At 46.6% G+C, this 12,654-nt stretch overlaps 1 protein-coding gene across 1 annotated transcript in view; it reads left to right on the top strand.

The window, feature by feature from the left end:
* Positions 1–12,654, top strand: part of prdm6 (PR domain containing 6) — a gene marked incomplete at both ends in the record, with an annotated part of 146,827 nt that overhangs the window by 37,679 nt on the left and 96,494 nt on the right. Inside the window, one exon of the mRNA XM_080498808.1 lies at positions 12,244–12,371. Coding sequence (XP_080354934.1) covers positions 12,244–12,371 — 128 coding nt within the window. The remainder of the gene's footprint in view (positions 1–12,243; positions 12,372–12,654) is intronic.

The raw sequence follows: 12,654 nt of genomic DNA, 5'->3' as shown, positions 1-12,654 counted from the left end.
GTCTTGGTCTATCTTCATGTAGTGTACGGTGACTCCAAGAAACCCGCTCATCCTTCGTCAGTCCAAATATCAACAGTGACTGAAGTGCTATCTGATTTTTCAAATGGTCACACCTTTCTCCAGCAACGGTTTTTGCGGTCAGTATTTTGCGACACACCAGGTTGTATTTAGGATCATCTATTCTCAGGAAATCCTGAAAACTCCTGTGTTCCACCACTGACAGGGGCATGTTGCATTCAATCACTCATTTCCCCCAAATCCATTGGTAATAGCTTTCTGCTGTGGATGGTTTGTGGAGTACTGCCCCACAATGATGTCCAGGGACTGTGAAACTCATTTTAATGCAAAACCTTGGAAAAGACACACTGCAATGATGTAAATGATAATTTAAAACATACCATATATACTACAGAAATATATTTTGTAGATGGGAACCCATTCGTTCCACACATTTTTTTAAAGATCTTTTGATATTGTTATTTTTATGAATAACCTTTATTTTAAAAAGTCGGCTGTGGTAACCCAAACTACATGCAGAGAGTACAAATGGAACTAAATGACCTGTTAGTGTCTAATTTTCACACTCATGATTCCATAGTAGCAGCTCATTTGACAAATAGCTAGCTTTACGATCCTATGCCAAAAACATCAGTAGAGCACAAGTCGTCCGCAGTTTGTAAAAGTTACACAAGGATTTTATAAGACAGGATTAGCTTGCTTGCTAGTAAAACGCTAAACAACAGGGAGCAGAAACTTATCCTTGTGTTTCTTCAAGTGCCGGTTGAAGTTGGAAGTTGTTTCGTGACCATCAGTGATCTTCACATCACTGAACCTGCATTCAGTAATTCGTTGTTTGTTAATAACTTTGTAATTTTTGTAAGCAAAGGAAATAATTCTTGGTTGGCTCATGCTGCCGCCGTCAGTCCTTCCTACGCTGGAGGGGGTGAGTCACGTCACGGGTTCATCATGTCGCGGCTGCAGCCGCCCTGAACATGACTGACAGTGGGTGTCACTGTGATACGAGGAAATGAAGCCATAAAATTGAGTAGGATTTATATATCACACTTGTCATATGCCATGACTTGATCTGACTCGTCAAGTCAAGGGGGTCGAGTCACTGAGTCTAGAGTCACTGAGTCTAGAGTCACTGAGCCGAGAGTCACTGAGTCTAGAGGCACTGAGCCGAGAGTCACTGAGTCTAGAGTCACTGAGCCGAGAGTCCAAGCAAGTCCGAGTCTTTTTTTAATTTCATCAAGTTGAGTCAAACAGTCATAAAATCGTGGCTCGAGTCTGAGTCGAGCCTGAGTCTGGAGTCCCAGTTTCCCATCTCTGTAATTGTCTTCACTGAGGTGACACACAAACTGGTTCTGTGACCACAGGCTTTTTTTCACTGTCATTTTGACTTTCCGAATCCAAAAACTTTTGTCAAAATGGTCAACTTACATCATTAGGATTACAAAAAAAGGTAATAGTTTTCAGAGTCATTTCTATAAAACCAAAACTAAGTGAATTTGTGTCACATTTTTAATGTCACTTCATAGAATAGAACTCAAATGTATTTGAAGCAAACTCTGTTATGTGCAAAGTTGCATTAATTGGTTTGAATGTAAAACTTTTTCACATTAGAACATAACACTTTCAATTAAATTAAACGTTATATCATTGAAATGTATCAGGACATAATATTATTATTACTAGGCATTGCAGAAATATACATATTTTGTAACATTTCTTAGATTGTCACGTGGCTCCCAGCCGATGGTGGACGTTAGGATGCTTGTCATCACTGACAGAACAAATAACGGCCATCACTCAGGGGCAGGCCAAGTGGGGGCCCTAAGCAGGTTTTTATTTTGGGGGCCCCCTTCCAATAACATAATAATAATAATAATAATAATAATAATAATAATAATAATAATAATAATAATAATAATAATAATAATAATAAAAAATTACAATTACTAATGAATCAAATGAACAGCCTCTATCAAGAGTGGAACAAGAACTTTACAGATGCACACGTCTGAAAAAACTTTGTGGCATAAACAGTTTATGCCACAAAGTTTTTTCTTTTTTATTTCAACAACATCCCACCTTCAAGTGAAGCACGAGCCTCTGACTGTTTGGACTGTTTCTTTATTTTGCTAGCTCCCGAATCGTATTGACGTTTGGAAGCCATCTCTCTCTCTCTATCTCTCTCTCTCTCTCTCTCTCTCTCTCTCTCTCTCTCTCTCTCTCCTCTCTCTCTCCTCTCTCTCTCTCTCTCCTCTCTCTCTCTCTCTCTCTCTCTCTCTCTCTCTCTCTCTCTCTCTCTCTCTCTCTCTCTCCTCTCTCTCTCTCTCTCTCTCTCTCTCTCTCTCTCTCTCTCTCTCTACTCTCTACCTGTAAACAACTGCCTGCCGGCCCGTCTGACTGCTGATTGGTCAGATGGTGACGCTTCGCAATTTCAATCGTTGCGTCTCTCTCTCTCTCTCTCTCTCTCTCTCTCTCTCTCTCTCTCTCTCTCTCTCTCTCTCTACTCTCTCTCTCTCTCTCTCTCCTGCCTCAGGCTGACTTGGTGACGGTGTTCTACGCTCCTCTCGGCAAAATGCAGCGCATCCTTTGCGCATTTGCAGAGAATGATGATACTTTATTGACCCCGAGGGAAATTCAATTCACTTGCGCAAAAAGGGGCCCCCCATGGATCGCGGGGCCCTACGCACAGCGCGTGTTCTGCGTGTAGGGAGGGGCGGGCCTGCTCAGGGGGCTTTTCCACCAGAAAGAACCAGGTTCTAGTTCTGGTCCAGGACCAGAGTAGCACCAGTTCTTTGTCTTTCCTCCACCAAACCGGTTCTTAACAGGGGCTAAACTGGTTCTACCCTGGTCCACTTCCTTCCTGGGCCAGAGAGGAGCCAGGCTGGAGTCAGACGTGTCATCAGGTGGGGGCGGAGTTATCTCTGGAGTTACCTCTGGAGTTACCTCTGGAGTTATCTCTGGAGTTACCTCTGGAGTTACCTCTGGAGTTACCTCTGGAGTTACCTCTGGAGTTTTTTACTGGTTTCATGTGAAAGAGAACTTTAATCAGCGTGTTTACGTAGGTTTCCATCATAAACAGCTGTATCTATAAACATTCTTTATGTTGAAGCTTTTGATTCAAACACGTCCAGAAATAAAGTGAAAGGAGCAGAAATTCACTATGTAATGCCCAAATGTTGAAAAATAAGCCCCAAGCTCATTCATGCATTTCTTCTCTCTCTCTCTCTCTCTCTCTCTCTCTCTCTCTCTCTTCTCTCTCTCTCTGTCTCTCTCTCTCTCTCTCTCTCTGGCCACTCCGGGGCTCTGGAGACAGACAGACATGAAAAAACCCCAATAGAGGACGAGGAGATTCAATGTTTTTCTTTGGTCTTCATCCGAGGTTCAGGACAGACTAGATGTTGGGACCAGGACCAAACTGATGACTACAGTCCGTCTCCTGGTTCTTCTATGAGCCCTGTCAGTGCTGAACCGTGAGATCAGTGACGTATCATGTTTTGGAGTGACGCAATGACGTGGCTCTCACTTGACTCCGTTAATGGTGTTAGAAGAACCGGTTGTTTGGAGGTGCTCATTTAACAACTGGCCCTGAACTAGAACCTGGTTCTTTCTGGTGGAAAAGGCCTATCACCCAGCTTGCCTGTTGTTGGGATCTCACAAGACCACAGAAGGTTTGTTCATTTGTAAGGAAAGAAATCTTCAATTGTCATGTTTTGCAATCATCACATGTGAATTCTGATTCAGGAATATGACTGAGCATCACTCACAGCAGGGGGGACCTTTTTGTCACAGCATGCCACAGCATGTCATGACCCATGCAGAGCCTCCCCCACTTTCTGCTCAAAAGACGCTTCCCCCATGCACTCAGCCAGGCTTCTCTCAAGCTCTCAGGATTGGACACTTTTGAATCCACAAACTTTCATTAAAAGAGTGAAAAGTTAAAAGATTCTCTCAACAAGGCTTTTGCTCCTGTTCTTCGACAGAGGAGGTGGGTTACTGGAGGCAGCTCACACAGTCTTCCCCTGAGTCTTAACAGAGTATTCCCCCTGTGAACACCCGGGAGGAGCTGCGCCCCAGCAGCTCAACTCACCCAGCATTAGCATACAGCTAACACTCACCCCGTGTTAGCATACAGCTAACACCAGAGGCCTGCAACCAGGAGCCTCCACTCCTCAACTCCTCTGCTGACCCGACCACGAGGGTCAGACCTTCCCCTGATCCAGAGACCAGCACCCAGAGTCTGATCTCCCATCAACCAGGAAAACCAACCGGTTCCTCCAGGACGGACCAGGGAAACGACGCCTCACAGAACTTCAGAACACAGAACACAGGAAAAATTGTTGTGGACGAGCTGTCCAGAATCCTGAGGATGAGTTGTCCGGGTTTGCAGTTTTGAGGACGACTTGTCCGGGGACGACTTGTCCGCGCACCCTACAGGAGAAGACACCAGCTTCCCTCCAGCAGGACAACAACTGAACTCCTTCAAGGAAGTGGTAACAACAACTGGGCTTTACCTGAGATTAGTTAAACCTGATGCTATGATAGAACTGTTTAACTTTATGAAGATGTGTTGATTCTGTTACAGTGATTGAGTTCTATAGAGAATGATATTAGGAGCAGTGATCAACCTGTAAACCAACGTTAGCTCTGCCACAGACACAGGGTCTGCATGCTAATGTTAGCTTTACTAACTAGTTAACTCACAATCCTACACATATCACATCAAAGACAACATCACACAGTAACTGAACACCATCTGACGACTCCTGACGTTTTACAAAACAAGTCTCATTCACATCAAGTCATTCTAGAAATGGTCCTTTAGCAGAGACACACAGGAAGCAGACGCTAAAGACTAGCTTCCATGTTCCATTGTTCTCCAGCACATGGTGGAGACCCAGGACAGACTTCCTGCTCTCTGATAACCTCCATTGGAATGTAGTTTCTTGTGATCCGCCATCTTGTTTTGTAGTTCCATCACATGTCTCACACACACACTCCCTCCAACTCTCTCTCTCTCTTTCTCTCTCTCTCTTTCTGTCTCCACACACACACACACACACACACACACACACACACACACACACACACACACACACACACACACACACACACACACACACAGCTGTATATAGGTAGTTAGAATCTGTGTTTTATTTGTTTTCATTGTAAATAAATATAATTTTTGGAATCATACTTGCTGTTTTATTAATGAGCACAAAGGTGAATGAAATGTCGACTCTTCTGTGTCAAGAACTCCAAAATCCTTCAACCTTGACTGTTAATTCTGGTCATTGTAATTAATTTAACTATTAATTAAAATTCCTGATGAACTGTTTAGTATATCTTATGAGACTGATAGAACTGAATTGGCTATCATTTCCTGTTTAGACAGGTGGTGCTCCGAGGTTCTGATACACATCAGATTAAATTTCCATAACATTATTAATAACTATCTTTGATCATTATTAATCATTATCGATAGCCAACCAAAACATAAATAGTGATCCATATGAGGTAAGAAATCCCTACACTGTTCACATGATGCACACGTGCTCAAGGAACTTTCCACACCCAGACAGGGAGACTTGGGGAATCAAACCCACAACCTGATTGAAAGACCAGCTGAGTTAGGGCAGAGGTAGCCTGCATGTTATTGAATGCTGAAATCCCACTATGGTATGTGAAGTTAACATAAAAGAACAAGTATGCTTTCTGTATTTTTGGTTGGTAACTGAGTTGTTCACTCAGCAACGATTTGAGTGAAACACAAAACTTTGGTTGAAGTTTGGGCATCATTTGACAGCTCAGTGCTTCTTGCTGCCTCGGTGTTCAGAACATCAGATCCACTGATGACGAAGTTCACATCCAACTCCTTGAGCAAGACACTAATCCCATTGCTCCCATTGGAGTGACAGCACCTTGCATGGCTGTGAGGTAAAGTGCTTTGTGGCTGCTCGTGCAGTTGAAGAGGGTTATATAAGTGAAGTCTATTTGCCATTTATAAAAATACCAGACGAAGAAGTGAGAAGTGTCACTTCAACTTGAAATCATCTCAGCAAACAGAAAGATTAACAGAAGGTGTTAATGGAGGCTTGTTTGGGTTCATGCAGCTGCTCAGACCTTCCACTGTGGCTCTCAGTGAGGATTTTAAGCCCCACACCTTCTTTCTCCAGCTGGCAGACGGAGCAGGGAGGCTTTTAGGAGCTTGCAAATCAGCTTTGTGTGACGTTTAACATACAGCAGATGTGTAATATTACAGCTCAGAAAGGACGGCTGGGATGAGCAGCAAACACTTGTTTCAAAACTTTTCAAATCAAGTGGACTTATTTCTTTTGGTGTGACATTGTGACATTATTCCACTTCAGTCTGATTTATCATAAATATCACACTCTCTGTTTTAGACAGCTTACCTTAACTCTTCGAAGTATTCATACTGGGTAAACATAGCATTACATTTTCTGTTTGTTTGAGACATTATCCATCTTTTCATGCCTCCTTACATATTTTACATGAACACATGCTTCCACAAGTAAACATTTCAGGAGCAAAATCGCTCATTAAATGTGATGTTTAAACTGATTGACACAGTGAAATTCAAATTTAATCAAATATATACAACATAGCTATCATAACTCACAAAATTATATAAATTATTATATTTCAGATCATTGAAAAATATGGCTGTTGCTTAATTATACACAAGAACTGTTTAGATTTATGGATCATAAAAATAATTCAAAAAAACAAAAGCAGTAGAGCAACTTTATTATTGGATTTAGAGCAATTTCAAGTGAAAATGCCAACATTCAGTTGTGTTTTGGGTGTCTGGTTACCACTGGTGTTTCCAGATGTAGATACTTAGTGGGGCAATTTTTTTCAGGTCTGGTGACACCACTGCATTACAAAGTAAAGTTGGTGCACAACATTTTAGCCGCATTATAACAATCACATTCCATGTCCCAAAAGCCAGATTCTGTGTCCGGGGATCGGGTCGTCGAGGCCCCTGCCGTCGACTACCACCCAATCCACAATGCAAGGGAGGTTGAGAGATACCGTCTAGATATAGGGTTAGATGTAAGGTGGCGGGCTGGAGTGGGCTTGCTTATTGCCCCACAGCTCAGCCGCCATGTGTTGGAGTTCACCCCGGTGAACGAGAGGGTTGCGTCCCTACGCCTTCAAAGCAGGGGACAGGTCTCTGACTGTTGTCTCGGCCTATGCACCGAACAGCAGTTCAGAGTACCCAACCTTCTTGGAGTCCCTGGGAGGGGTGCTGGATAGAGCCCCAACTGGGGACTCCATTGTTCTCCTGGGGGACTTCAACGCCCACGTGGGCAATGACAGTGAGACCTGGAAGGGGGTGATTGGGAGGAACGGCCTCCCCGATCTGAACCCGAGTGGTGTTCTGTTATTGGACTTCTGTGCCAGTCACAGTTTGACGATAACGAACACCATGTTGGAGCACAGGGGTGTCCATAAGTGCACGTGGCACCAGGACACCCTAGGCCGGAGGTCATTGATAGACTTTGTGGTCGTGTCATCTGATCTCTGGCCGCGTGTCTTGGACACTCGGGTAAAGAGAGGGGCAGAGCTGTCAACTGATCACCACCTGGTGGTGAGTTGGATGCGCTGGACAAGGAGGAGGCCGGATAGACTCGGCAGGCCCAAACGTGTTATGAGGGTCTGCTGGGAACATCTGGCCGAGCCCTCCGTCCGTGCAGTTTTCAACTCCCACCTCCGGGAGAGCTTCTCACAGATCCCGAGGGAGGTTGGAGACATTGAGTCTGAGTGGACCATGTTCTCCACTTCCATTGTTGAAGCTGCTGCTCGGAGCTGTGGCCGCAGGGTCTCTGGTACCTGTCGTGGTGGCAATCCCCGAACCCGGTGGTGGACACCGGAAGTAAGGGATGCCGTCAAGCTGAAGAAGGAGTCCTACCGGGCACTGTTAGCTCATAGGACTCCCGAGGCAATCGACAGGTACCGGCAGGCCAAGCGAGCTGCAGCCCGGGCTGTGGTGGAGGCAAAAACTGGGGTCTGGGAGGAGTTTGGAGAGGCCATGGAGGAGGACTTTCGGTCGGCCCCGAGGAAATTCTGGCAAACCGTCCGGCGCCTCAGGAGGGGGAAGCAGTTCTCCACCAACACTGTTTACAGTGGAAGTGGGGAGCTGTTGACCTCAACTGGGGATGTCGTTGGGCGGTGGAAGGAATACTTCGAGGACCTCCTCAATCCCACCACCACGTCTTCCATTGAGGAAGCAGAGACTGGGTTCTCAGAGGTGGACTCGTCCATTACCCAAGCTGAAGTCACCGAGGTTGTTGCGAAGCTCCTCGGTGGCAAGGCACCGGGAGTGGATGAGATTCGCCCAGAGTTCCTTAAGTCTCTGGATGTGCAGGGACTGTCGTGGCTGACTCGTCCCTGCACGAGGACGAAAACCTCCCGGTTTTCGTCCTGGTCGTGGAACACTGGACCAGCTCTAGACCCTCCACCAGGTTCTCCTGATGGTGGAACACTGGACCAGATCTAGACCCTCCACCAGGTTCTCCTGATGGTGGAACACTGGACCAGCTCTAGACCCTCCACCAGGTTCTGCTGATGGTGGAACACTGGACCAGCTCTAGACCCTCCACCAGGTTCTCCTGATGGTGGAACACTGGACCAGCTCTAGACCCTCCACCAGGTTCTCCTGATGGTGGAACACTGGACCAGCTCTATACCCTCCACCAGGTGCTCCTGATGGTGGAACACTGGACCAGCTCTATACTCTCCACCAGGTTCTCCTGATGGTGGAACACTGGACCAGCTCTATACCCTCCACCAGGTTCTCCTGATGGTGGAACACTGGATCAGCTCTATACTCTCCACCAGGTGCTTGAGGGTTCATGGGAGTTCACCCAACCAGTCCACATGTGTTGTGTGGATCTGGAGAAGGCGTTCGACCGCGTCCCTCGAGACGTCCTGTGGGGGGTGCTCCGGGAGTATGGAGTCCGGGGTCCTTTGTTAAGGACTGTCCGGTCCCTGTATTCCCGGAGCAGGAGTTTGGTTCACATTGCCGGCAGTAAGTCGGACCTGTTCCCAGTGCACGTTGGCCTCCAGCAGGGGTGTCCTTTATCACCGGTTCTGTTCATTACCTACATGGACAGAATTTCTAGACACACCCAGGGGCCAGAGGGGGTCCGGTTTGGGGACCACAGGATCTCATCTCTGCTATTTGTGGATGATGTGGTTCTGTTGGCTCCATCAAGCCTGGATCTCCAGCGTGCACTGACGTGGTTCACAGCCGAGTGTGAAGCAGCTGGGATGAGGATCAGCACCTCTAAATCCGAGGCCATGGTTCTCCACCAGAAAAAGGTGTCTTGCCCCCTCCAGGTCGGTGGAGTGCCCTTGTCACAGGTGGAGGAGTTCAAGTATCTCGGGGTCTTGTTCAGGAGTGGGGGAAAGATGGAGCGTGAGATCGACAGGCGGATCGGTGCAGCGTCTGCAGTTATGCGGACGTTGTATCGGTCCGTCGTGGTGAAGAAGGAGCTGAGCCAAAAAGCGAAGCTCTCGATTTACCGGTCGATCTTCATTCCTACCCTCACCTATGGTCATGAACTATGGGTCATGACCGAAAGAACCAGATCCCGGATACAAGCAGCTGAAATGAGCTTCCTTCATAGGGTGGCTGGGCGTCACCCTTAGAGAGAGGGTGAGGAGCTCAGTCACCCTTAGAGATAGGTGAGGAGCTCAGTCACCCTTAGAGATAGGGTGAGGAGCTCAGTCACCCTTAGAGATAGGTGAGGAGCTCAGTCACCCTTAGAGATAGGGTGAGGAGCTCAGTCACCCTTAGAGATAGGTGAGGAGCTCAGTCACCCTTAGAGAGAGGGTGAGGAGCTCAGTCACCCTTAGAGATAGGTGAGGAGCTCAGTCACCCTTAGAGATAGGGTGAGGAGCTCAGTCACCAGGGAGGAGCTCAGAGTAGAGCCGCTGCTCCTCCACAGCCAGAGGAGCCAGCTGAGGAGGCTCAGGCACCTGTCTCAGTAGCCCCCCGGACGCCTCCCCAGGGAGGTTTTGCGGGCATGTCCCTCTGGTAGGAGGCCTCAGGACAGACCCAGGACACCTGGAGGGACTATGTCTCTCTATGGCCTGGGAACGCCTTGGGGTGCCACTGGAAGACCTGGAGGAAGAGTCTGGGGTGAGGGGAGTCTGGGCAACTCTGCTTAGACTGCTGCTTCCGCGACCCGGCCTGGATAAGCGGCAGAAAATGGATGGATGGATATAACAATCACATAGGTGCTGATCCCGTAAAAATGTAGAGCCTTGGAGATAGCTGATCAAAAAAAAAAAAAGTATTAAAAAAAAAAAATCAATGGTAGTATTCAAACCAGGTCCGGCTGATTCAGAGACAGGAGCTCAACCATTCAACCACCAGTAAAGCTGTTAATCCAGAATTTAGTTAGGGCGTTACATAGGTTACCACTACTTATCGTAAGTTTCTCTGCTAAAGTAAGAGTTTGAAACTCGTAAATAATCATCCTTATTAATTTTTTATTCTTAACTGTTTGTTAGCTTTAGTTGCTAACAAGCTAGTATTTGTGACGACTCACTCTGGTTCTGTGAAGCAGAGCCTCAATCAGCGTCAGCCAATCAGATCCAAGCTTCTAAATAACGTTGTTAGTGGGCGGGGCTTCCAGGCCCACAAGGCTTCAAGATCATGTGAACTGAATGAATGGGGCCTGAGCATGAACACTTTACTGCATGCAATACACGGTGTGTATTGTGTACATGGTGAGAGAGGGGCGAGCTACACTAATGTAATACACACTGCATGGTGAGAGAGGGGCGAGCTACACTAGTGTAATACACACTGCATGGTGAGAGAGGGGCTAGCTCCACTAATGTAATACACACTGCATGGTGAGAGAGGGGCGAGCTACACTAGTGTAATACCTACTGCATGGTGAGAGAGGGGCGAGCTACACTAGTGTAATACACACTGCATGGTGAGAGAGGGGCGAGCTACACTAGTGTAATACCCACTGCATGGTGAGAGAGGGGCGAGCTACACTAGTGTAATACCCACTGCATGGCGAGAGAGGGGCGAGCTACACTAATGTAATACACACTGCATGGTGAGAGAGGGGCGAGCTACACTAATGTAATACACACTGCATGGTGAGAGAGGGGCGAGCTACACTAGTGTAATACCCACTGCATGGTGAGAGAGGGGCGAGCTACACTAGTGTAATACACTGCATGGTGAGAGAGGGGCGAGCTACACTAGTGTAATACACACTGCATGGTGAGAGAGGGGCGAGCTACACTAGTGTAATACACACTGCATGGTGAGAGAGGGGCGAGCTACACTAGTGTAATACACACTGCATGGTGAGAGAGGGGCGAGCTCCACTAGTGTAATACACACTGCATGGTGAGAGAGGGGCAAGCTACACTAATGTAATACACACTGCATGGTGAGAGAAGGGCGAGCTACACTAATGTAATACACACTGCATGGTGAGAGAGGGGCGAGCTACACTAGTGTAATACACACTGCATGGTGAGAGAGGGGCGAGCTACACTAATGTAATACACACTGCATGGTGAGAGAGGGGCGAGCTCCACTAGTGTAATACACACTGCATGGTGAGAGAGGGGCAAGCTACACTAATGTAATACACACTGCATGGTGAGAGAGGGGCGAGCTACACTAGTGTAATACACACTGCATGGTGAGAGAGGGGCAAGCTACACTAATGTAATACACACTGCATGGTGAGAGAGGGGCGAGCTACACTAGTGTAATACACACTGCATGGTGAGAGAGGGGCTTGTTGCTTGTAATGCAACTTTTATTGACTTATATATCGAAGTAAAGTGTAAACACCGTCTGTGACGACTAGATGTCTCTGCATGACAATAGAAAGCTGCTAAAATACTTCAGAAATTTCATTACTGCAGTATTTGGCTGACAGTGAGTTGAATTTAAAGTATCACTGATCAAATTTGCATCATAAATGTTTTCACTTGAAATAAAGTTGTGTAAATGAGGCCATATTGTTCTTCTTCATGTGTGAATTGAATTGTGACTTCAGGTTGAAAATCACTTCTGAAAAGCTTCAATCTCACACAGTCAACCAGCAGAGAAGATGTTGAACAGACTATCTGTGGACAGCAGCAGCATTTCTGGATCACAAGTATGTTGCGTTTTCACTTGGAATCGTTGGGCTGATGTGTTGGATGTGTGTGTTTCAGATCTATGATGCCGAGGGGACGTTGCAGCACTTCCTGGATGGTAACGACCCCAGTAAGTCCAGCTGGATGAGGTACATCCGCTGCGCCCGGCACTGTGGAGAGCAGAACATGATGGTTGTACAGTACAGGTAAGCACATCTTATTTACACATTCTGTACATTTTCTGCAATTTAGTAGAGTAATATGTGATGATGGTGTAGTGGTGAGCAGAGTTGCCTTTCAAGCAGTTGACCTGGGTTCGATTCCCGGCCATCGCTAGAAGTTAATTATTTAGGACTGAACCTGCACTGCCAACACTGGTATTCTTTTTTACTATAGTATGTTTATTGTACTTTTATTTACACTTTGCCCCCCCCCCCCCCCCCCCCCCCATCATAGTTTAATTTCCTTGTATTTAATCTTACTGTATAC

This window comes from Blennius ocellaris, assembly GCF_963422515.1.
Source record: "Blennius ocellaris genome assembly, chromosome: 7".
NCBI lineage: Eukaryota > Metazoa > Chordata > Actinopteri > Blenniiformes > Blenniidae > Blennius > Blennius ocellaris.
This window is presented reverse-complemented; position numbering and strand designations above follow the sequence as displayed.